The sequence below is a fragment of the Gossypium hirsutum genome, chromosome D03, assembly GCF_007990345.1.
Source record: "Gossypium hirsutum isolate 1008001.06 chromosome D03, Gossypium_hirsutum_v2.1, whole genome shotgun sequence".
NCBI lineage: Eukaryota > Viridiplantae > Streptophyta > Magnoliopsida > Malvales > Malvaceae > Gossypium > Gossypium hirsutum.
In genome coordinates this window covers 17,169,241-17,194,103 of record NC_053439.1, presented here as the reverse complement: position 1 = coordinate 17,194,103, position 24,863 = coordinate 17,169,241, and the positions used below count along the sequence as shown (strand labels likewise).

The following is a 24,863-nucleotide window of genomic DNA, read 5'->3' as shown; positions in this document are numbered from 1 at the left end:
ACGGAACAGCCCATGTTCAGTAGCGGTGTCGAATGCATGTAACAGCCTAATTTTTGACCCTAATCAGAACAGTGGTTTCGGGACCACAAATCCGAGTCTAAAAAAATATTTTAGTATTATTTTCTGTGTCTGTGATATTTGAATTTGATTGTGTCAAATTTTCGTAAATTAATTTGACTATTTGTGTGTTTAATTTGATAAAAGGACTTAATTACGTAAAATGTAAAAGTGGCTAGTTAGTTGTTAAAGTACTTTATTGCTATGGTTTTTTCTAATGTGGGGTCCTTATGTTGATATTATACCAAATAAATTATGAGTGGACTATTATAGACAAATGTTAGTGGATTTTAAATGAATAAATAAAAGTTAAAATAGTAAATTAGGTATTTATATGTATTAAATAAAATAAAACATGAAAGTGGTCATGCATTTGGCTTTGTTTTGCCGAAAATTGAAGAACAAAGAGCACCTTTGGTGTTTTAAACATTCGGCAGTTAGGAAGCTAAAATTTGGTATGTATTTTGCTTGGCTTTTGATAATTTTTACGTTTCTGAGATCGTTGCTTAGTATACTTTAAAACACATGTCTTAATTTTGTGAATTGTGGATAATTTTGAAATGTGCCATTGATGAATGCTTGAGTTTTATGATGTTAATAGGTGGAAAATAAATATATGTTGTTAGATTTTCGTGTTATAATTAGTAATTTTTGATAAAAATGTGTATGAAGGACTAAATTAAGAAAATATTAAATTGAGGGACTAGAATGTGAAATAAATGACATGCAAGGACCTATATGAGATTAGGAGTATTCGGCCATACTATAGTAAAATTAATTTGGAATATTTTGTGTTTTGTGCAAAAAAAAAGGACTAAATTGTGAAAAATGTAAAATGTTAGGGGCAAAATTGTAATTTTCCTATTTATGCGAATTTAGGCTAAATTTGATGGAATAATGTTTAAATAAGTTTAATTTGAATTTATTTAGATCAATAATTAAAGAAGTCGAATTTCGATCGGGGAAAAACAAAAGTAGTCGAATAGTCGAACGTCTCCGTCTATATCCGAGGTAAGTCTAATAGCTATTTAATGATATTAAATTAGTATATATTTATGTATATCGATTGTAGTTGTTGTTGAGCTTTAATTTGAAGTAATTTTATTGAATAAATTAGAATTATAAATGGTATATATATGTGTATAAAGTGTTCGAATATATATATGCTTATATAAATTTTTGAATTAAGTTAAAGTAAGAATGCTATAAAAGCATATATATATAAATATATAATGTATTAATATTTATATATGTACCTATATGAATATGTTCTGAATTTAATTGATTGTTTGAAGGTTATATATATATATACACATAAGATTCGAATATGAGAAACTAAACACATGTATAAATTCTTGCTTTGATAAAAGGTACATATTATACTCATGTATGCATGGATTTTCGAATATACATATATATATGTAAAAAAAAACTTTGGGTTTGATTAGTGATATGTATATTGTAATTGTATAGGTAAATTTTTTAAATAAGGTGATTATATGTGAGATGGAACATTTATATATATAATTAAGTATTGATTATATTATAAGATATGAATGTTAAGCATGTATATATAGTTTTGAATATGTATGGATGTACGTAAATATGTTTTCATATTGAGCTTAGATACAAATATATATATTATGCTCGAATAGGTGTGTATACATAAGTACATGTAAATTATTTGTATTAAATTTAGTTAAGTATATTTATATATACATGAATAAGTTGTGAACTTAGGTAAAGGCAAAATGTGTATATATATAAATTCATATAGGTTCAAATATAAATAAACATACTTGTATGGGCTTTTAATTTTTATTTAAAAGGTATAAATGTTAAATATGTATACGGGAGTTTGAATATATATCTATATGTACATTTGTGTACAAGTTTTTAGATTGAATTAAATACATAAAAGTTTATGTTTTTATAAATGAGGTTCGAATATATATTTATATGATTATAAGTTATTAGTACTTGATTTGGATTGAAAATATGATTTGCAAACTCATTTATGTTTGAGCATGGACTACGGTGAATATGTGTTTGCTGTTAATAAATATTTGAGGAATTATTCTGTATATGAGAAATTGAGATTTTCAGGTTTTAAAACCTAGCAGGCTAAGTGCCGGTGATCTAAATCAGGCTATAAGCCTAGCAGGCTAAGTGCCGGTGATTTGAATCAGGCTATAAGCCTAGCAGGCTAAGTGCCGGTGATCTGAATTAGGCTATAAACCTAGCAGGCTAAGTGTCGGTGAACTGGATTAGGCTATAAGCCTAGCAGGCTAAGTGCTGGTGATCTGAATCAGGCTTTAAGCCTAACAAGCTAAGTGCTAGTGAATCTGTTTATATTAAGTGATTATTTGCATTGGGTATATATATGATTTTGGTTATATAAAATGGATAAATATATGAACATTTGTTTCTAAGTATTTGATGAGCATATAAACGTTCGAATCTTTGTGTTTAGTGAGTATATATATATGTTGGTTATCATGAAATTGTTGGATATATATATGTGTATGCACTCGACATATGTGGATTATAGTAAAAATATATATGTGCATTCGGCACATGTGGTTGATAAGAATAAGTATATGCTTTTGGCATATGTATTTGAATAATATATATATGCATTCGATGAAGTGCAAGCGATAAGCACATATATGCGTTTAGATATATGCAGGTGATAAATACATATATACATTTAGTTATAATACGTGTATATACATTTGGAGCTAATATTTGTTAAGCATATATGTATATAAGCATTCGGCTATTCATGTTTATGGTGAATTTACATTCGGTTTTAAGAGTTGATAATTAAGTATGCTTTTGACTATATGTAATAGTTAACATATATAGTATTTGCGAATTCATTAAGTGTATCAGGAAATTACATAATTATTTTTATAATTTCTGTTATGCTATAGACTTACTAAGCTATAAAAGCTTACTTTGTTTGTTCATGTCTTTCTGATTTTTAGACTTAAGATCAAGCTTCAAGCTCGAGGATCGTCAGCAAGTTCATCACTCTATCTACTGTCTCGGTATTAAACTGTTTAAATTTTAACTTTGGCATGTACAGGTTAGATAATTGTTTTGGAAAGTCGTACTTTGATATATTGTATATGAAATTAATAGCCATACGAAAATGGCTTATTTTCTTATGGTTTAACGGGATCAAATTGTTATGTTTTGCTTTAAAAAGGTTAAAGTAGAATTTATAATTATACTTACTTAAAATTTGGCTAAGCTTAATATATTTCCATTTATATATATATACAATGCTTATATTTTGATTTAGAAATAGTTGATTTAAACATGTATTCAAACGAATTGCATATCAATGTTAAATTCTTAAATTCTATTGAACGTTTGTATTGAGGTATGTTTTGTTCAGTAATGCCTCGTAACCCCAGTCCGGCGACGGATAAGGGTTAGTGGGTGTTACAATGCACATCCCCACCAAGACACTCTGTCGGTGGATGGGACATGTACGTCGGTGGCTCGACATTTGACGCTGGAAATACGAGCTGGGGAATTGCATCAAGTTCTAGTGGATGGCAATCTACATCCAATTGGGGACGTTACCAAATTCCCAGAAGAAGGGATGACGTACTACCTACGACATCAACCGGTGAGGGGACGTCGTACGCTGCAGATGATTGTGGGTTAGAAGATGAGTCCGATGTGGATCCACCTCAAGAGCCCGGGCCGGATGGTGCAGAGGTGGGATTATTTTCTGAACCGGAGCCTATTCCAACAGAAGGTGAAGATGGTGATAGGAGTGCAGATGATGAAGAAAATCCACGATTCAGAGCATACTCACCTCCAGCCCACATGCATATGTCGATCTGTCAGCAGATGATGCGTTAGAGTTTCCAGATCTACCACACCGGTTGCGCGATCGTACAAGTTCGGGTTTTTAATTAAAATTAAATTAGGTTAGGGTTTTTAAATAAATTAAATTAGGTTGGGGTTTAGGGTTTTTAATTAAATTAAATTAGGGTTAGGGTTTTTAATTAAAATTAAATTAGGTTAGGGTTTTTAATCAAATAATATCAAAATAACTTGGAAAAATTTCTATGTGTATTACATCGTCATAAACTTGTATTTCATTACATCAAATGATAAATTTTAATACGGTAATCAATGTTTATGACCGGGGGATTCGGTTCCACATGGCGGCCGTCGACGGTTACGCGTTGGATTCCTCCTTCCTCTAGCTTCCGGCGGTGGTTTTTCTTCCTCCGGTGGTGATTGTTGTTCTTCCGGTTCGGCATCTGGTTGTCGGACTTGGGACGATGATCCACCTTCAAAGAATAGTGTATGTGGAGGTGTTTGCATCATGAACGGCGACGGAGTTTGAAAGCCATGCGTTGCTGGGGATTGGTAAAAAGGAGAGCTCCCCGACGGTCCCCCTTGCGACCCCTCCTGCACCACTGGCCTAGTTATCGGTGGTCCGCTCGGCATTACAGGAAATGGAGCTGATCCGGGCATTTGGCTCCAACCTGCCATAGGATTAGGAAAAGGATACATGTATGGGTTAGTGTACATATAAGGGCTAGGAAACATACCTGGCATCATACGGAAAGGCGAATGCGTGGGTATCATCTGTTGAATTGCTGCGTCAGGTGACTGCGTCGGTGCTCTCGTTGGGGACGGTGATTGCATGGCCGTTGATGATGAACCGGGTGAATGTCTGGGCCTCGTTGAGGGGCTGCCATCGTAGTCTTGTCCCCTTGGATTTAGAATCCCGCGCCTTTCCCTTCCGACACGTATTTGCCGCTACCTCTCCTCTGGCATAAGTAAATACGGCTTCCCATGGATCCTAAACCATGACATGTATTCTGGAATGCATGCTAACTCGAGAACGATGATTTGTTCCGGAGTAGGTAGATATTCATGCCGATTTTCCCACATTTCTGTGTACTCTGACCAGTATCTAGTCCAATCCGTACCTAATAGCCGAAGGTCGATTTTGTGGTGCTCGTCAAACACCTCAGGGTCTGCAGAGATCGGTTGTCTACATCCAAACTGTCGTAGGACTCTGTTTGTCTGGTGGGGCTCCACGGTTGCATAGTTGATCAACACCACTTTCACGTGCCAAGCATTCGGATTTTGTAAAAACTCTTTCGAGATTACTGCCCGGACTGCCGGATCCTCGTATGGTGTCCATTGAAACTACATGAACATGATAGAAATATTACTTATATACATAATACTAAATACTAAATACTAAATATCAATCCACTAGCGAATGTATGGAAATATCTATTTGCAATAATACTTACTTCTGCTTCCGACCGTTGCTCCAATAGAAGCCGTATATCTTCAAGTTCAGACGGTAATCTACGATAACTTGCCGGATGGTTCCACCTAATTAAATAAATTTTTAGCATACTTTTATTTTTACAAAATCTACATAACAATTTCAAAATGTAATATAAAATTTACCTCGTTACGAGTGGGAATGTATATGGGTGGTTCACTCGAGGACGTAGAAATGGAAAGCGAAACCGTGCCCATGATTGCAGTAGTGACAGGCAACCTCCGATTTTTGCTCTCCTCGGTTTGGTCGCCCCGCACATCTCCCGATATAATGTTGCCAAGACGGCAGACCCCCAACTTAATTCACCGACTGCTCTAAAATCAACGAGTTTTAGCAGCCACCTTAGATGTACACGGCTCCGTGACATGTTGGCCATCAGATAGCCTCCAATTATTTGAAGAATGTATGATCGAGCATATCGGATTCTTTCAATTTCGGTTGAATTTGCATTCAGATCGGGGAAGGTGGCACGTAACTAGCCCATTTCCACCTTACCTCCATCCATTTTATCCGGAACAGCGCCCAAAAGCTCGTAGCACACCGCCTCCCAATTGCTAGATTGGGCAGACCCGGTGACTGGGTGCCCGTCCACCGGTAATCCCAAATGCAGATAGACATCTTCTAGAGTGATAGTGCACTCTCCACATGGAAGATGAAATGTGTGCGTCTCGGGTCTCCACCTCTCGATTAACGCACTGATCAGTTTCGGCTCCAACTTGCATCCCCGGCCTATCGTCGCCACGTGCCAAAATCCCGCTTCCTGCAGGTAGTTCTCTACTAACGGTGATGGAGGACCATGCATATTCCGAATATTGCATTCCAATACCCGATCTTTAGACTTTTATAACAAAAAATAAATTAATAATTATCTAAAAATAAATAAATAAAAATATCTTAAATAAAATTTAAAATTTAAATTTAATACTTACCATTTTCATTTGCTCCACCGATATGTGATTCCTATCAAGACGAATCAATGATCCGGCCATTGTTGAAAATATTAAAAATTTTAAAATTATTTTTAAAAAAATAAAAATATTTAAAATTTTCTTAAAAAAATGAAATTGAATGGAAAAAGAAATTAAATATGGATTTGAGAGATTTTTTGAAGGAAATTGAGAGGATTTTGGAAGGAATTTGAGAGTTTAAGAGAATTTTGGAAGGAAATTGAGAGAATTTTGGAAGGAAATTGAGAGAATATTTGTTTGTGAAAAAATAAGGGGTAGGGGGTTTTATAGTAAAAAAATTGTGACTGTTGGGGGGGCAACGGCCAAATTTTTGACCGTTGGGCCACTGTTCACGCACGCGTGTGATCGCATCCACGTCAGTGCGACCTGCTGACGTGGAAGGAAATCGCTTCCTTGAGGACGCGATTTCCTTCCACGTCAGCAGGTCGCGCTGACGTAGACGCGATGATCTGTTATGTACCCTAACATCGCGCTTACGTGGCAGCGATTTCGCGGAAATGGCCCATTCCGGTAAATAATTAAAAAAGTGGCCCATTTCGGTAAATTTTGCAAAAAAAAGGCTTTTTTTGGTAAAATGGCCAAAAAATGGTTTGGAGCTTTTTTTTCCCCAATTTTCTTAGCGGTTTTTTTCAGCCCTACCAAATATTTTTCCCCAATTTCAAAAGTTGCAAACATACCAACAGTACCACCATTCCCACAGTCCCTAAGTCCAACACTCTTCAAGTTCAACCCTCACCAGTTATCATTGACAAAATTTCAAGGATAAAGGTTGAGGAATCAAGTGGAGAAGATGATGATGACGAAGGCAAAGACGTTCATGGGATCGAACGGCTTCATGTTGTGAAACCTCGTCCCTCCCGAAGTATTCGACAAGCTTCACGGCGTTCTCAAGGATAACGGTGCCCAAGTCTTCCTCTGTTGCGACCCTTCTCGCAATGGCCCCGATGATTTCCACGTTATCTCCTCCTTCGATCACGTACTCCCCTCTTTTTCCCTCCATTTTTTGTTGCATTTTACGATATTTTTGGGATCTTTCTTAAATGTCTTCTTTTTGACCGTTGGGCCACTGTTCACGCGCGCGTGTCATCGCGTCCACGTTAGCTCAAGGAAGCGATTTCCTTCCACGTCAGCAGGTCACGCTGACGTGGACGCGATGATCTGTCATGTACCCTGACATCGCGCTTACGTGGCAGCGATTTCGCGGAAATGGCCCATTCCGGTAAATAATTAAAAAAGTGGCCTATTTCGGTAAATTTTACAAAAAAAAGGGTTTTTTTGGTAAAATGGCCAAAAAATGGTTTGGAGCTTTTTTTTTTTTTCCCAATTTTCTTGGCGGTTTTTTTTCAGCCCTTCCAAATATTTTTCCCCAATTTCAGAAGTTGCAAACATACCAACACTACCACCATTCCCACAGTCCCTAAGTCCAACACTCGTCAAGTTCAACCCTCGCCAGTTATCATTGACAAAATTTCAGGGATAAAGGTTGAGGAATCAAGTGGAGATGATGATGACGACGAAGGCAAAAGCGTTCATGGGATCGAACGTCTTCATGTCGCGAAACCTCGTCCCTCCCGAAGTATTCGACAAGCTTCACGGCGTTCTCAAGGATAACGGTGCCCAAGTCTTCCTCTGTAGCGACCCTTCTCGCAATGGCCCCGATGATTTCCACGTTATCTCCTCCTTCGATCACGTACTCCCCTCTTTTTCCCTCCATTTTTTGTTGCATTTTACGATATTTTTGGGATCTTTCTTAAATGTCTTCTTTTTTATTTAGTTATTTTACTTTTTTTTTTCAGGAGAAATTTGAGGATCTTAGAACTAAAGGCTGTAATTTGATAGGTAATGTTCTCCAGTTGTAGAATTCTTCTTAAATTTACCATGCTGGTAATTTATGGGAGTTTTTATTTTCGTTTTATTTTTTGGGTCATAGGTCCTCAATGTGTGATTTCTTGTGCAAATGAAAATAGAGCTCTACCTAAACAAGGATTTAGTTGCTGTCTTGCAATGGACGGTCTCAAAGTGCTGGCATCCGGTTTCGACATGGATGAGAAGGTATTGCAATTAAGGTTCATACAAATGCGTTCATTTTTATCTACTCGGGTGACTTATATGAACCCCGAGTTTCTATGGTTTCTTCTGATGATTTTTGCTCGTAGGTTAAGATTGAAAAATTAGTTATAGCCATGGGGGGAGTTTTGCATACTAAAGCATCTCTAGATGTTAGCTTCGTCATTGTAAAGAACGTCTTGGCTGCAAAGTATAAGGTACGTGTGATTCTTGTAAAATGATTCTCTCTCTCAGCTGCCTGAATTTGTTGTGTTTAAGTGTGCAAATATTGTTTAATTGGTGTTTTTATGAACTCATCATTGTTAGGACTTCTACTGCTTTAGTTTACAGATTATAAAGAGAGGAATAATTATTTTAAAGGAAACAATTCCTAATTTCCTAAGAATCAGTAACTGAGATTAGTTTCTATTTACAAGGGAACTACTAGTAATAAGGTAAGATTTCTATCCTTAATTATAGGGATTCCAACATAAAAGATAGCTGGTTTTATGAACTTAGAATACATCATAGTGAAATCAGAAAAAAATAATATTATTAAAGGTCTTTTCCAACTTGAGTTAGGTGAGAAGGTGTAAGAAACTGCTATTTGATCCCTATCCTCGCATATTTGGAGATCGGCATGCATGTGGGAGGAAAAACTTGAAAACAATCCTGGTAGTCCTTGCAGGAAATGAATGTTCCCATTGTGGAATATTTAGTAATAAATTTTTGAATTTTGTGCACATCTGGCTTTGAGTTGGAGTTTCTATTAACCCTTTTTATTGGACTGTGAAATTGAGAATAATTGTCTTTGGAGTTTCTTGGAGAAGATATGATCAGAAAGAAGCTAATGGTTGCACATCACTTTGTTATATACTATCACTGATTCTTATAATTATTTTCTGTCTGTGCAGTGGGCTTTAAATGTTCTGAAGAAACCTATTGTTACTATTCAATGGTTGTATCAGTGTTGGAGCGAGCACCGTGTTGTTCCTCAGGAGTCATACAGGGTTCTTCCTTTTACTGGATTGACAATATCTGTTACCGGAATTCGTGCAGGTTTATTATGTCAATCATATTGGTTCTGCTTGTGGCAGACTACTTAATCATTGAATTCTAATTTTCTCTTCCTCTCAGATGAGCGAAAGGAGATTGAAAAGCTTATCATACAAAATGGTGGAAAATATTCTGCTGAACTCACCAAGAAGTGCACACATTTGATTTGTGATATATCCTTTACATTGTTCCTTAAGATCTAAGAATTGTTGTTATTAGTTGCGTATTCTTAGGTTCTACACTTTCACTCCACAAGCAACATACCTCTAATTTATGATCACTGTTACATCTACTTATTTAAACTTCAGTTGTCTATTCATTTCTGTTCAAGGAATGTTATTCAGTTCTTGAGCCATTTGCAAATTTTCTTACATCTTTTTGATGTTTATGCGTTGCACCTCAATAAATGTTTTACTTCCATCCTTTCCTCTCCTCAGAATAACCATCCATGGCCTATTCTGAGTATTCATTTGTGATCTTGACTTTCCATAAGTTCCTGAAGGTGACAAGTATAAAGTTGCCCGAAGATGGGGTCACGTTCATATCATTGTTCGGAAATGGTTTGATCAATGTATTGCCAGAAGAGGTAATGCTTTGTTGTTAGTAATGTCTAGTATTCCTGAGTTATGATATCTGGAGTATTTGTACTACCATGTATTATCAATGACTTCAAATTGTATCTGACCATGAATAATCCTTTGTCCCTGGTGGATAGCATGCCTTAATGAGGAGTCCTATCCTGTCCAAGGTGGCAGTGCATCTTCAAAGAAAAGTGTGAGTGGTTCCTTGTCAGCACAGCATAGTCAAGACAAGTTTAGGGCAAGTTCAGTGTCTGCAACCTCCTTGGTGGTTCCTGAATTTAATATGTCCACAGTGCCTTCTACCGGATTGGGAGATCCAGATCTTGAAGCTGCTCATTCTCAGAATACACCTTCTGTGTTATCAGATGCTCAGGCCATTTTTGAAGAGGATGGTGGTGAAGCACCAAATTTGAAGCCCTCTACTGAAACAAAGCTTGATGGTTGTGTTGCCAATGATTCTCAATCTGAAGATAATGATCTATACTTGTCAGATTGTAAAATTTCACTTGTAGGCTTTGAAGCTTCTGAAATGCGTAAGCTGGTTACCATGGTGCGTAGAGGTGGTGCATCCCGGTATATGTCATGTAATGAAAAATTGACGCACATAGTTGTTGGGGCACCATCTGAATTGTAAGTATTTCTTCTTTTTGTGCAAACAATGTTGTGAGTTTTTTTTTTTCTCCCATGAGTTTCTTCCTTTGAGTTCTTTCCAAATTGTGCTTTGCAAGCTATGGGTTTTCATCTTCTGGCCTCAATGTACTGATACATTTGTTACATTGACTGTTTCCCCCTGTTTTCATAAAGCTTTCTCTTTCGTATGTTTGTCCTTTTGTCTAGGGAAAAGAAAGAGGTACGAAGCATTGCTGCTTCAGGTGTTATCCATGTGGTAAAGACCAGCTGGCTTGAGGACTGTGATCGTCAAAAGAAAGAAATCCCCGTTCATCAGAGGCATGTTGCATACGACTTACTTCTTCCTAAAGGTTGCCAATTATTCTCTGAAATCAGTCTTCATCTTGAATTCATGTTCATGCTGGATGTATTTTGTTTTTGACATTCTCTTACAATAAAAAGATAGAGATCTTGTTCTGGAATTAACAGGTATCGTCAGTAAGTTCTTTATAGCTTCTGGTATGAATTATTTTTCATGCGTTTAACTGATCATCATGCTTGGACAGATTCTGCGCACTCTGTCAGAGGAGCAGTGACGGGAATTATCAATTCAAATCAAAGTAAATCCTCAGTTCCTACAAACTCTGGAACTGGAATGCCTTCATCATTTGGGAAAAGTCTAGATGATAAACCTAAAATCAACATGAATGGGGGAAGCTGTTTGAAAGCTACTGTAGGATCATCCAAGCAAGGTCTACTTCCTACAATAAATAGTACAAGTAATTTTTGGCAGAAGCAGCAATCTGACTCTGTAGTCCAAAATCCTAAGAATGGGATTTCATCAGCTGTATTTAAGGGGAAAACATTTTGTTTTTCAGTTTCCTTTCCTGAAGATAGGGTAAGAATCTTGCGCTATGAATATTTTGACCCTGCATGAGTATTTGGTTGTGAATTTTTGAGATGGTTCAACTTGAAAACGTTGATATGGACATATGACTTTCAAGAAGAAATATACTCAAGTAAACTTGGCAAAAATTTTACTAGTACTACACTCACCATAAGTATGCAACAGGATGCTTGAAAGTTGCCAAAAGACTTTATGCTTGCTAAAATAACCACCTGAATCCATCCTCCTTGTTGAGATTTTTTTTGGCCTAGCAACTGACTCACCCAACTGAAGAAGGGAATTGCCTTGTTTTCCCTGTAACTAAAATTTTAGACTGGAGAAGGGCTCTGGAGGAACAAAGGGCAATTTATTTTCCATTGGTCAATTTGGGATGCCCTAATCTTGTAACTAAAGCCCCTGCCTCAAAGTAAGAGGCACCTGCCCATAACAATGATTTGATAACCATTTAAAACCCCCGTGTTGTTGCTGTCTAACATCTCAGATATTTAACTGCTTTTGAACTGTTTTAGCATGTCGTATTTATTTGTATCTGATATATTTCTTACGTTGGCTCTATGTATTGCTATCTATCTTAGTTCTGATGGTTACTGTTTCTAGTGCTATTTCCTCCTTAATATTCTTTCAATTTCTTCTGCCAGAGAGCTGAAATTGTTGAATGGGTGGATCAAGGCGGTGGACAGGTTGTTGAGGATCAAGTGAAAAAGAATGTGAATTTTATTATTGAGTGTCATGGTGTGATACCCAGTTGTATTGCTGATTCCCAGATTACTTATGTTTCTACTCACTGGGTCAGGTCTTGTTTAGAGGTATGCTTAAAACTTCCTCTTTGGTCATGATATGCCTTTTTCTGGTTACATATAGTGCATAGTACAATATGTGTACTTGTCTAATACTGTTGCTACAGCTACCACTGCTGCTTCCTTTGGTTTCTTCTTTACTCTAAACCATCATGCATTGATATTTCTTTTAACTGAAAGTAGTAATTGGGTCTGAATAATATCTGGTTGGATTATATGTGTTTTCATAATCTTGTCAATGCTGATGGAGAACTGGTATTCTAGGATGGATGCTTGCTGGATGTTGGAAGACATATTCTCTATTCGCCACTTCCCTGTCAAATTCCATTTCCTGGGTTCAAAAACTTCCGCTTTTGTGTTTCACAATATGAAGAGAAGGATAGATTGCTATTAAGAAATCTATGTTTTATTCTTGGAGCTAAGTTTGTGGAAAAACTTACAAAAAAGGTGACTCATTTGTTGTGTAAGTTTACTAGTGGACCGAAATATGAGGCTGCTTGTAAATGGGGAATACGGTCAGTTACATCAGAGTGGATTTATGAATGTTTAAGGCAGGTAAGGTTCTGATTCTTTCTCTCTCTCTCTCTCTCTGCGCTCATCTGCGCAGTTATGCATTTCCAATCATGTCTGCCCTGAATTTTTGTTGTTTTTCCTTAGAAATGATAAGATCAACAAAATTCATGTGTTCAATTTAAATCTCGTAGAATAAAGTAGTATCTCTGGATCCATTTTGCCCTAAAGAAGTTACTGCTCAAGACCAAGAAGCAGGATTATGCACTGTGAGCCAGTTTCCGACTCAAGCTGCTAAAATGATTGCTGTAGATGTTCCCTCTCAGTTTACAAGTCAACCTCAGGGTCTGAGAACACAAGATCTTGGTGTTAAAATGGGAAGCATTACTGGTGATAGAAATGATGGCTCTAGAGATGAGGCCGAACAATCAAATGATCATTTTAAAAGGGCAAGGCACTTAGAAGATGATGACCAGAATGATCTGCTTGCTTCTCGAGTGCATTTATGCGAGCCTTTTCTGAATGAAAATTCTACTGGAAACAACAAATTAAAAAATGCAGGTGAAGCTGCTCAAGTTTTGCCTGATGTAGATACTGTTATAGACTTACTGGAGCAAACTAGTAAGGTGAATATTGTTCCTCTAACTGTATCACCTAATTGTTTTATTGTTCAAGATAGCTGGTTGGCTGACTCAATTATCTATGCTTCTTTTCAAGATTCATGATCAGAAGTCACCAGAGAGGAATGGGTGTGACAGAAGTGTATCCTTGTATTTGTTGAGTTTTCAATGTCTAGATGTCTACTCTTTATCTCTTATATAAGTTTCTTTATGTTATCAATCCTTGATGTGGAGCAGGTATTTTTATCTGATTGTACTGGCCTTCGTCAAGATCATACCGATTCTCATTCTGTTATTGGGTTATCTCGACACTGGTTAAACCGGTACCATGTTATACGATTACCAAATAATTGCTCTCCCTTTTAACATTTTAATATTACTGTCTTAGTTGAACCAAAAAAAGTAAAGTATTAATATCTGAACTTTAGTTGACTGCCTTGCATTTGCCAGAAAGCTTAATCAAGAAAGAACCTACTGAATTTTGGGACAATTGCAAGGCCAGTGGGGAATTATATTTCATTATAGCAAGCAAAAATCATTTCATTCTCATCTCCCATTGACCTAATTTTTTTTTCTTTCCAGGAATGTGAGAAAAGATGAAATCAGCAGTCATTCCAGAGATGTGAATGCGGGAAGCCTATATGGTGGTTTCAGTGAAACGCAAACAGAGTCTCAGGTTTCAGATCTTACTTGTCTAAGAAGTTCCATTTCCATCCTATGTTATTCAGACTCGATCGAGAAAAATGAAAAGTGGGAGCAACATATGCTTCAACAGTTTAATGAATTTTAAATCTGTAAATCATCTATGATTAGTAATCCCAACTTTCAGGCTGAAGCCTCTTCATCTATCAATTATTTGGAAAATGCAGGTTGTGGGTTACGAAGAAGATTTGTCAGGCAGGCAAATGCTTATAGACCGAGTTCGGACCCGAAGTAGCATGACTTGAAAGCACTCAGGCCCGCCTTTGCCTACCAGATGCAACTTGATGGTTTAAACTCAGCCACTCAGGTATACTGCTTTCAGGCCTTACTATGCATCAATCAAGTTATGAAGCCATCAGCTTATATACATAAATACATGCATATATATATGTGTGTGTGTTATGTATGTAAGTTCTGAAGGGGGAGATAATGTTATGGAAATTGTAACACTTATATATGCTTGTAATTTTGAGCCTGTAAATCAATTTTCGCTGTGGATAAACATTGTGCTAATTTTGTGTATTCTATAATTGTTTTTTTTTTTTTGAATTTTTTTCAACTATGTTAACTTTATGATTTGATGCTCTGATGGAAACTTCAAAATGACCGAGTATTAAGACCTGTTGATTCGTGTATCCATGTGCTTGTGTATTTTTTTCATGTCAGAATTGTATTTAAGATATTTTATATTTATATAAATTTATATTTATAATTCGTGTAAAATGCAATTTAAAAATAATGCTTTCAAAACGGGCAATTTTAAGATTTTGGACATTTTCAAAATGTTAGTATTTTAAAATACATTATTGTAAAATGTTAGTATTTATGATTATTTTGTTTTGATAAATAATTTTTGAAGAAAACTTAGGTCACTGGTTTCCTAAATTAAAAAAAAAATTACAAAAGGAGAAAATAATTTAACATATAAAAAGTATGCAATCATTATGTTGATTAAAATATATAATTATTTTAATAATATAAAATAGTAAATATATATAAGAATGAAATTAACATTGCATTTTAAAGTTCGGATTTTTTATTTTATTCTGTTTTATTGTTGGAACTATATTAATTAAAAGAAAAGGATTTTGAAAATTTAGGTGGAATTTGAGTTATTAAAAAGTTATTTTAAAATTCTTTATATTTTTAGAAATTTAAAAATTTTGATAAAATTAAAAATCTTTCATTCCAACAGACGCCACAAGTTTAAGTTGGTTTTTTTATCAATACATTCAATGGGAAAAATAACCTAAATACTCAATCGAAAGATGAAACAAAATTTTATGAGGTAAATGACAGTTTTGACACATAATGCTATTTAAATTAAATTACTAGATTATTTATCTGATTAAGTTAGTATCATAAATTAACTCAATAACAAAATTACTAAAATAACCTTAGATATAAGTTAATTATTACAATGACATTATTATATTTTTCTTATTTAAAAAAATCAATTAAAATTTTGTTTTATATTTTTATACACGTTGTACATTTATTATAATGATATCTTTATCTAAACTTTATTTATTTATTTTAATTTTGTATATTATTATTAGTTTCAAAAGTTTTATTAATTTTAAACACATAATTTTAAAATTCTTTTTATTTATTTATTTAGGAATAATCAGAATTAAATGTTATAAAATAAAATAAATGTAGAGACATCACATCAAGAAATTCAAAACCAAAAAAAAAAAAAGAAAAAAGAAAAAGAAAAGAAAGCAGCAGAAGCAGAAGAAGAGCCAATAAAATCACTCCAAAATCTCAACATTTTGGTCTTCTCTTCCTTTATTATCCACACAACAATTAAATTATTTCTCATTATCCACATTATTCTTTTCAACTTTAAATATAAAAGAAAAACAGAAACAAATAGTGAAACTAAACTTCCCTATGGTGGAATGTCTCTCTGCGTGCCACGTGGCGATCGTCGGCATGAGTAGGTTGTCTCCGGTGGCCGGATATTTCTCGCCCTTCAAAATCGATGGCAAAAGCAGCAAGGCTCTTGGGTTTGGGTTGAAGCGTAAAGTGGTGGTAAGGAAAAGGGTGAAGCTTGTAGTAAAGGCGGAGCTATCCAAGTCTTTCTCTCTCAATCTGGGTTTGGATTCTCAGGTTTATTTTCATTCACTTCGTTCTCTTTCACTTGGCCTTTATATCTTTTTTTCTTTTTTCTTTTCAACTTATTTCAGTTTCAAGTTCACTGTGTTATTTAAACAATTACTGTTCGACGAAATGACCAGCATAGGGTGTTGGTTTGATGTTATCGAATTTCTTTGTAATACTATTGTTTCTGCTGATATGATTCTGGGGTGTTTTGATCAACACATTGCAATTATACGTTGATAATGTTTTAGGCATCCTTAGGGACTATACTCATCTCAAACTTCAGTACCTTTCTGTCTATTTTGTATTTTTAAAAAAATATGTTTTGAACGAGCTCAATGGCTGGGTTTCTGTCGTATTGATCCTTGCTTGTGCAATTTCTCAAAAATACCAGCCAAAAGAAAGCCGTGTGATTCTTTAGTTTCACCGAGTTGGCTGGTTTTGTTCTTTTTTTTTTTTTTGTTTATTGTGTTTGTTAAAAGGCACACTATCAATACTTTTTTTTGAATGTTTCATTAGGGTATATTTTTTAGTATATGAATGAAGAATAGCTCTATAAGAAGGACGAGGTCTCTTGATTCTCTTACGCAATTTATTGAACTTATACTAAATTGGATACACTGATTATTGAGATTCCATTATGACATCAAACTATGTCTTCCAGCAAGTTAACTCTATTCTCGTCAGCGATAATAATTGCTCAAGATTATCCTTCTCAAGGCTTTTTGTTTTTTACTACCACGTCTCTGTCTGATGATAATGATGATGACTGGTAGCAAGTACATGAGTTAAGTTGCTACATTTTTCTTCTTTCATGATGCTTGTTTGGCCTTGCTCCTTTAATGTTTACTTTTTAAAGAGGAGATATTAAATTTCTTACATTATCTGACATTGCTTTATTTGGATTAGAAGATCGCGCAGTCATACGATGTGTCACAGTTACGCTGGATTGGTCCAGTTCCCGGGGATATTGCAGAAGTTGAGGCTTATTGTAGAATTTTTAGATCGGCTGAAAGGCTACATGCTGCTTTGATGGACACTTTATGCAATCCATTGACTGGAGAATGTAGTGTTTCATATGATTTCACACCAGAGGAAAAACCATTAGTAGAGGATAAGATTGTGTCTGTGCTAGGGTGCTTGCTATCTCTTTTGAATAAAGGAAGAGAAGATGTTCTTTCTGGAAGAGCCTCAATTATGAACACTTTTCGTGCAGCAGATGCAAGTGTAATGGAGGAGGATAAGCTTCCACCACTTGCTCTTTTCAGGAGTGAGATGAAGAGGTGTTGTGAGAGCTTACATGTTGCTCTTGAGAATTATTTGACACCTGACGATTCTCGAAGCCTGCATGTCTGGAGGAGGTTGCAAAGGTTGAAAAATGCTTGTTATGATTTAGGTTTTCCTCGCAAGGATGACCATCCATGCCAGACATTGTTTGCAAATTGGCTGTCTGTTTGTTTGTCCACCTCCAAAGAAGAGATAGAGTCTAAAGATTGTCAGATAGCCTTTTGGATGGGTGGTCAAGTGACAGAGGAAGGTCTGACATGGTTGGTTGACAGAGGATTTAAAACCATTGTTGATCTAAGAGCTGAGACTATTAAGGATAACTTTTATCAAGCTGCCATGAATGATGCTATTTCATCTGGGAAAGTTGAATTTATAAGATTTCCAGTGGAGGTTGGAACTGCACCTTCAATGGAACAGGTTGAGAAGTTTGCATCTTTAGTTTCAGATTGTAACAAAAGGCCCATCTATCTCCATAGTAAGGAAGGAGTATGGAGAACTTCTGCAATGGTCTCTAGATGGCGGCAGTACATGACTCGCTTTGCATCTCAGTTAGCAAGTGATAGATTATCACAAGATGCAAATGGATCAAGAGATCATCAGGCATCTTCTAGTACTGAAGAAAAGCTCAAGTTACAAGAGACAAATGAGTTATTGCAAGAGACTTCGAATGTGATACATAGTTCGAATGGAGCACATCAGAAAGAAGCCTCCTCAGATGATAAAGAAGATCACAAAATTTGTGGGACTGACATTGACCTTGTTTCCAGCCAAGTTATGACTCCTGGGGAAGCAGTCGATGCAGAAGGAGCAGTAATTAACATCTATGAGACTGCAGATCCTCTAAACGCTCAGATTCCTCCTTGCAATGTTTTCTCCAGAAAAGAGATGTCTTGGTTTCTGAGGTGTAAAAAGATTTCTCCTGCATCGTATTTAAATCATCAGCTCAAAAGATTGGAACCTGTTCCAAGAGAGACTTCTATTACAGAAACATGGGGAAATGAGGTTGTTCGTGCTAACACTGAATCATCGCTTGGAGGGACAAGAAATTCTGATGGAATATTCAGTAATAAAAGTCCATCTAAAGAGCATAAGATCACCGCTGCTGGCAGTGGGAAGTACATGAATGGTTCTAGTTATGCTTCTAGTAGCCCAAATATGAATGGATCTCTTCAAGGACATTCCATGACTGAAACCAAAGTTGCTACTTTAGATGGTAATTTCAGTAAGCGCACATCTACCTTGTCTAGCAAGAGTGAGAATAGCAATGGTAAGGCCTCCTCATATTCAAGTGATGACGAATTGGGGTCAATGGAGGGAAATATGTGTGCTTCTGCTACTGGTGTCGTAAGAGTGCAGTCAAGGAAGAAAGCCGAGATGTTTTTAGTGCGGACGGATGGGTTCTCTTGTACCAGGGAGAAGGTGACTGAATCCTCATTGGCATTCACTCATCCTAGCACCCAGCAACAGATGCTTATGTGGAAGTCTACACCAAAGACTGTATTACTGTTAAAGAAGCTGGGGCCTGAACTAATGCAAGAAGCCAAAGAGGTAGCATTTGAAGCTATTATTTGTTAAATTGTTTGTAATGCCAATAATTGCTTCCCTGCACTTTGATAACTTACCAGAATGTTCCTATTCCAATAAGTTTTCATTTCTGTCTGTGTATATGGTTGTATAATCTGAAATTGAATCACACTGAGATCATCAGTTATGGTTTATGTGCATTTTGATGATGCAGAGTATAGACATATATAGCCCTCAAGTGTACATGCTTGAAATGTTTCACTTATTAGGGTCTTATTTGATTTGGTTCAATTTTAAGTCCTGTTGCTGTTGTTGCTGCATTGATTACTCCAATTATCAGGAACTTCTTAAACGATTTCTGTATTTAGTGCTGGAATTAGTAAGGAGAGGTGTGTATGGGTGGGGGAGGGACAGAGCTGGTGATTTGAACTTGTGACTTGTTGAAGGTAAAGTGGGGATAACATCTGGTAGGAAGCCAGTCTAAAGCACAATGAAGAAACATCCTCCAAGTCTAACTTGCAATGATAGTTTCTTGAACTGCCAGCTGGAAATGCATCTCTTTTTTATCTGCATTTGATAGCATATAAAGTCGCTTGTTTGATCTTAGCAATTCTAAATATATATATTTTGTCTGATGTGCAGGTTTCTTCTTTCTTGCATTATCAAGAGAACATGAATGTCCTTGTTGAACCTGATGTCCATGACATATTTGCTAGAATCCCTGGATTTGGATTTGTTCAAACCTTTTATAGTCAAGATACCAGGTATACTTTATGATTTTTTTTTCCCACGGAGTTGATAATAAACCTGATTGGAATCCTACTTGTTTTATGCTCTTATGAAGTGATCTGCATGAGAGGGTTGATTTCGTGGCGTGCTTGGGTGGAGATGGGGTTATATTGCATGCATCAAATTTATTTAGAGGTGCTGTGCCACCTGTTGTATCATTTAATCTTGGATCTCTTGGATTTCTCACTTCCCACACGGTAAGTTACTCAGTATGTGATCTTTGTTTTGGATATTGGATGTCCTTACAATTTCCAATTTGTTTAACTTTTTTCCGCCTTTTTTGATTGAGATAGTTTGAAGACTACAGGGAAGACTTGAAACAGGTCATCCATGGTAACAATACAGCAGATGGTGTTTATATAACTCTTAGAATGCGCCTACGATGTGAGATTTTTCGAAATGGTAAAGCAGTTCCAGGAAAAGTATTTGATGTCCTAAATGAGGTTGTTGTTGACCGTGGTTCTAATCCATACCTTTCTAAGGTTGAATGTTATGAGCATGACCGACTTATAACAAAGGTTAGTTAATTATTTTCTATGAAAAGAAAGGAAAAAGAAAATTTAGCCTCCATTGTCAGATACAAGTGAGTTCTAGCTGTCACACCTGTTGTTACCGACAAAGTCTTAGTTTATTCTAGGTTGTGACTGTTAAAATATCTTCTCTCATATAGCTCTAGAGGTGTTCAAATCTTTTGTTGCTTTCCCATGCTTTTATTTAACTTAAAATATGCCTTTAGGTGCAAGGTGATGGAGTCATAGTAGCTACACCTACTGGAAGTACTGCTTACTCTACAGCTGCTGGAGGTTCCATGGTGGGTTGTCCTTTCAAGTTTTCAGAGATACATATGAGGTTTATTCTATATAGACCATTTTGAATCATGGTTATTTTGCAAGTAACAACATACCATTGCTAATGCAGGTTCATCCAAATGTTCCTTGCATGCTTTTTACGCCTATCTGCCCTCATTCCCTCTCATTTAGACCAGTCATACTTCCAGATTCTGCAAAGCTTGAGTTGAAGGTAAAATTATTCATATATGACCATTCATAGTTCATTGTAGTAGAACTTTTCTTCATCTAATAAGAATCTGGTGGAATTCTTCTTTAAACTAGGATACTGTTTTTTTTCTTTAATTGGTCAAACGAGGTTAACAGTCTACTTCTTTGATGGACATGTTATTTCTCATGTTATATATTAGAAAAAAAATCATTACCAATTTTGTTGTGCATTATGGTTCATTGCTCATCTAAAGATGTCGATGGGGAAGGAATAAATTTATGTTCTTTGATATGCTAATCTTAGTTTTTCAGGTTTAAAGTTTAGGGTTTAGGTTTGCGGTTGTATTTCTGAAACTGCTTCCCATCTTGCCATAAAATTTGTAGCTTGGTGGAGAGTTGTGGGTTTCTTTTGCACAAGCTGAGGTCACTTGTTACTAAACCAAGCATAAAAAAATTGTAACGAATAAGTTTTTCGAGATGACATCACTGTATTGGAATCTGAAGGAAATTTCTTATCTACGTGACCTTTTTTTATGTACACTACATAAAGCATTGGAACATTGCTGTTGTTGGTTTCACAGATCCCTGATGACGCTCGAAGTAACGCATGGGTTTCTTTCGATGGGAAGAGAAGGCAACAACTCTCTCGAGGGCACTCTGTCAGAATATCTATGAGCCAGCACCCCCTTCCAACTGTCAATAAATCTGACCAAACAGGTGATTGGTTCCACAGCTTGATTCGCTGCCTTAACTGGAATGAGAGATTGGATCAAAAAGCCCTCTAAGGCCCCCACAGCTTCATTCTCAAGGTAGGTTGAACCTTCATGTAAATTGATGTACAGATATAAAATTATAACTTGGAAAGAGAAAAAAAAAGAAAAAGAAAAAAAAGAAAAAGAAAAAAAGAGTTTAATATACAAAGAGTGAAATGCTATTCATTACCAACATATGCTTCCCCACAAAAGTAGTGTTGGTCAATTTTTACCCTTAGATTGTACAAATACTGTCAGATACGGTACTCACAACAGCTTTGAATAATAATAAAGAAAGATCTCATAGTATTTTATTTTGTGAAAGAATCTAATCAGTTAGTGTTCTGTATCAAGGCTGTAAGTTATCCTTAAGGGCGAAACTAGAAAATTTTTTTAGGGGGTCGAAATTAAATTATAATTTTTACAATAGTAAAAATATAATTTCACCATTTTAATAGCCTATATCTTTATAATTTTTAAAAGATTAAATTAAATTTTTATATTTTTAGGGGGGTCAAAATGTAATTTTACCTTTATTAATTTAAAATTTTAAAAAATTTAAAGGACCTAAATAGAAAATTTTTCATTTTAGGGGCACAGTTTCGCCCCTGTCCTGTATTTCTCTGTTACTTTCTGGTAGTAGTATGTATAAAGTTATAGAGCAAGTTCTCCTGATGTTGAAAATAATCCCAAGGTCCACGCAGAGCTCCGCTTTATGACATATGATATGATGACTTTGTTAGTGACTGAGATTGATGCATGTTTGATAGGGCTTTCTATCTCTACTACTTATGAATGATAAAAACAGATAAAGGCACCTAAGTTTACAAGGACTATAGGCATATACTTGGATTTCATGTCATCTTGCTGCCTGATCAATATTCTGGCCAATGGACTGAAAAAAACAGTGAAAAGCATCCACCATATATTTAATAATGTTTCGGTGTTTTTGTCTTCCATTTTTATAATGTAACCAGAAAATCTGAGATTAGATTGATAAAAGTTTTTGTTCCTTTTCTTCTATAGGAACAGAACATGCACTCCAGTTCTATATAAAAAAAACCAGAAAGATTTTTCTTCTTTTTCTATATTGTGTATGGAGATGCATGTGGAGCATGTTCTAGGGAGGCACCTGTTCTCACTGAAGTAATGTTAAATATTAAAATAAAGGGAAACAGAAGAAAATCGGAATAAAAATGGACGACAAGCACTGCTGATGTATAATATAAAAATATACTTTTAAGAAGTCAAAAGCTCAGCTGTTTCGTAAAATAAAAGAGTAGAAAATTCATAATAAAATATATATGTGATTCAAATTTACACACCCAACTTTAGCAATTTGATCGAGCATCTCATCATGTTCATCACCACAAACTCCAACCAAAAAAGGAAAAGAAAAAAAAGTAAAAAACACAACAAACAAACAAACAAACACCCTAGTAACTTTGTATACTGACTTGAGCTCTTCATATCCTTCCCTGCAATTTTATTTTCCAGGAAAGAAAGGGCTCTACTCTTTCAGTCAAAAACATCATTCATGGTTTTGAGCTTCTTCTTGGTATTACACTGCCCTTACAGCTTGGAACCTTGGTTCCTTGGGAAGGAACTTCTGCTGAACATAAACAGACATATAATCCCCAAAAACAAACTTGGGATAAGTTTGTTCCACTTGTTGGTTTGTTTTTTCCACCAACTGTGGTGCAGGAGCAATGGTGGCTTTCAGACTTGGATTGTAAAATGAAGCAATGGATCTCCTGATCCCATGGACGGGGCTCAGGACTCGGTGCCAAGCACTCTTGTAGCGGCCATTGCTGAGGACCTCAATCTGATCACCTGTGTTGATGACAATGGTGTTAGGCAAGGGCTGGACATCAATCCATTCTCCATCTTTCAAGACTTGAAGTCCCCCCACCTTGTCGTCTTGGAAGAGTAAAATGACGCCACCAGCGTCTGTGTGGGCTCGAAGACCCTTCACCCTCTCAGGGTGAGGACATGGTGGGTAGTGGCTAACCTTGGTGCCAAAGAAGGCATTATCACCATCTCCATCATTGAGTGCCTTCCTTATGTATCCCTTCGGTAATCCCAAGTTTTCATCCATAACTTGCATCACCTTTTCTGCCAATTTCTTCAACTCAAACCTGTATTCCTTCATGGTTTCCCTGTCATAAACATCAACAACTAGTTAGACCATATACATATATATATTCAATCAAATTAATGAATATGAATTAGCTTACTGGAAGCCAGGAGTTTTGGATGGCCATTCATTATCATCCAAGAGAGTGATAACATCTTCCCAATCCACATTCTCCAACTTTTCACTACTCTCATCCAATAAGTCTACCTCCTTTGACTTGTTGAAATTCTCCTCCCTCTCTCCCTTATAAAACTCTGATGAGACCTTCTTCACCCTCTCCAGCAACTCCACTGGGATGCCATGGTTCACCAGCTGCACCACCAAATATATATATGTATAATTGCATCATTTTACAATCTTAATTCCTATAATACAGTTAGAGATAAGAAAAGGGTACCTGAAAAAAACCCCATTCTTGGCATGCATTTGCAATCTGAGCCATTGTTTTGGCCCTATCCTCACCATTGAGCTTAGAGAAATCAACCACTGGAATTGCCATTGAAGACTAAAACAAATACAAAAAGAAGAAGAAGAAGAAGAAGAAGAAGAAGAAGAAGAAGAAGAAGAAGAAGAAGAAGAAGAAGAAAAGCTAATGAGTAGTAGTGGGGGAATGGTTAGCAAAGTTTGCAGTTAATTGTGGTTGAGAAAGGGAAGAGGATTGGCCCTATTTATAGCAAATCACAACCAAGCTTTCCCGCCATTATGGATTTGTCAACCTTTTTATTTTTTATTGTTTTTCTTTTTCCTGCTTCTCGAAGTAGCCGTTGGAGTGAGCCATGGGACGGTGAAACTATGGATAATTAATTAATGGGTAAACTAAACCCAAGTTTATTAAACTATTAGTAAGTTTATGTTTTGGTCACTCAACTTCAAAAAGTTACAAAATGATCACTAAATTATTTGAAAGATTTCATTTAAGTCACTGGATTGTTAAAATTACTGTTGTATGGCCTTTTCTATTAACAACGCATACACCAATCGAAAGCTCTCCTTTTCTCTCTCTTTTATAGTTCAGTTTTTCTTCATGAAACAATAACTTTGGACGTCACGAATCTACGGGTTAAAATTCAAAAATTTTC

The 24,863-nt window shown here is 35.9% G+C and overlaps 3 protein-coding genes across 7 annotated transcripts; 2 read left to right on the top strand and 1 right to left on the bottom strand.

Annotated features, from left to right (window-relative positions):
• Positions 1 to 7,722: 7,722 nt before the first annotated feature.
• LOC107903981 (DNA topoisomerase 2-binding protein 1) lies at positions 7,723 to 14,812 on the top strand. Of its 4 annotated transcripts, XR_005911229.1 has the most exons (18): positions 7,723 to 8,053; positions 8,160 to 8,202; positions 8,294 to 8,415; positions 8,520 to 8,627; positions 9,324 to 9,468; positions 9,547 to 9,638; positions 9,958 to 10,051; positions 10,181 to 10,676; positions 10,884 to 11,026; positions 11,222 to 11,553; positions 12,201 to 12,368; positions 12,624 to 12,914; positions 13,064 to 13,495; positions 13,587 to 13,631; positions 13,727 to 13,812; positions 13,940 to 13,986; positions 14,072 to 14,165; positions 14,359 to 14,409. XR_005911229.1 is itself a non-coding variant. In XM_016830220.2 (17 exons), the coding sequence occupies exons 1-17, from the start codon at positions 7,865 to 7,867 to the stop codon at positions 14,434 to 14,436; spliced, it is 2,958 nt and encodes a 985-aa protein (XP_016685709.2). In that variant the 5' UTR covers positions 7,725 to 7,864; the 3' UTR covers positions 14,437 to 14,812. The 4 variants fall into 4 exon arrangements, 3 of the variants coding, with proteins under 3 accessions (XP_016685711.2, XP_016685709.2, XP_040945771.1); XM_016830220.2 differs by lacking the exon at positions 13,940 to 13,986 and having other exon boundaries at positions 7,725 to 8,053; positions 14,359 to 14,812; XM_041089837.1 differs by lacking the exon at positions 13,940 to 13,986 and having other exon boundaries at positions 7,972 to 8,053; positions 8,331 to 8,415; positions 14,359 to 14,812.
• Positions 14,813 to 15,973: 1,161 nt separating this feature from the next.
• Positions 15,974 to 21,964, top strand: LOC107903980 (NAD kinase 2, chloroplastic). Of its 2 annotated transcripts, none has more exons than XM_016830219.2 (8): positions 15,974 to 16,306; positions 17,210 to 19,132; positions 19,751 to 19,872; positions 19,953 to 20,094; positions 20,191 to 20,415; positions 20,634 to 20,708; positions 20,816 to 20,917; positions 21,477 to 21,964. In XM_016830219.2, the coding sequence occupies exons 1-8, from the start codon at positions 16,088 to 16,090 to the stop codon at positions 21,678 to 21,680; spliced, it is 3,012 nt and encodes a 1,003-aa protein (XP_016685708.2). In that variant the 5' UTR covers positions 15,974 to 16,087; the 3' UTR covers positions 21,681 to 21,964. The 2 variants fall into 2 exon arrangements, with proteins under 2 accessions (XP_016685708.2, XP_016685707.2); XM_016830218.2 differs by having other exon boundaries at positions 16,020 to 16,306; positions 17,207 to 19,132.
• A 974-nt stretch (positions 21,965 to 22,938) lies between these two features.
• On the bottom strand, positions 22,939 to 24,583 carry LOC107903979 (1-aminocyclopropane-1-carboxylate oxidase 5). The gene is made up of 3 exons (XM_016830216.2): positions 24,182 to 24,583; positions 23,885 to 24,096; positions 22,939 to 23,806 (listed from the first exon to the last, which is right to left on the bottom strand). Exons 1-3 carry the CDS (start codon positions 24,281 to 24,283, stop codon positions 23,209 to 23,211), a joined length of 912 nt encoding a protein of 303 aa, XP_016685705.1. The 5' UTR covers positions 24,284 to 24,583; the 3' UTR covers positions 22,939 to 23,208.
• Between the last annotated feature and the right edge of the window lie 280 nt (positions 24,584 to 24,863).

Coding starts and splice junctions, on each gene's coding strand:
- LOC107903981 (XM_016830220.2), top strand. CDS start 7,865: ATGATGATGACGACGAAGGCAAAAGCGTTCATGGGATCGAACGTCTTC. Junction 8,628..9,323: donor TCTTGGCTGCAAAGTATAAG/GTACGTGTGATT, acceptor CTGTCTGTGCAG/TGGGCTTTAAATGTTCTGAA. Junction 9,639..9,957: donor GCACACATTTGATTTGTGAT/ATATCCTTTACA, acceptor GACTTTCCATAA/GTTCCTGAAGGTGACAAGTA.
- LOC107903980 (XM_016830218.2), top strand. CDS start 16,088: ATGGTGGAATGTCTCTCTGCGTGCCACGTGGCGATCGTCGGCATGAGT. Junction 16,307..17,206: donor ATCTGGGTTTGGATTCTCAG/GTTTATTTTCAT, acceptor TATTTGGATTAG/AAGATCGCGCAGTCATACGA. Junction 19,133..19,750: donor TAATGCAAGAAGCCAAAGAG/GTAGCATTTGAA, acceptor TCTGATGTGCAG/GTTTCTTCTTTCTTGCATTA.
- LOC107903979 (XM_016830216.2), bottom strand. CDS start 24,283: ATGGCAATTCCAGTGGTTGATTTCTCTAAGCTCAATGGTGAGGATAGG. Junction 24,097..24,181: donor AAGAATGGGGTTTTTTTCAG/GTACCCTTTTCT, acceptor TTGGTGGTGCAG/CTGGTGAACCATGGCATCCC. Junction 23,807..23,884: donor TCCAAAACTCCTGGCTTCCA/GTAAGCTAATTC, acceptor TGTTTATGACAG/GGAAACCATGAAGGAATACA.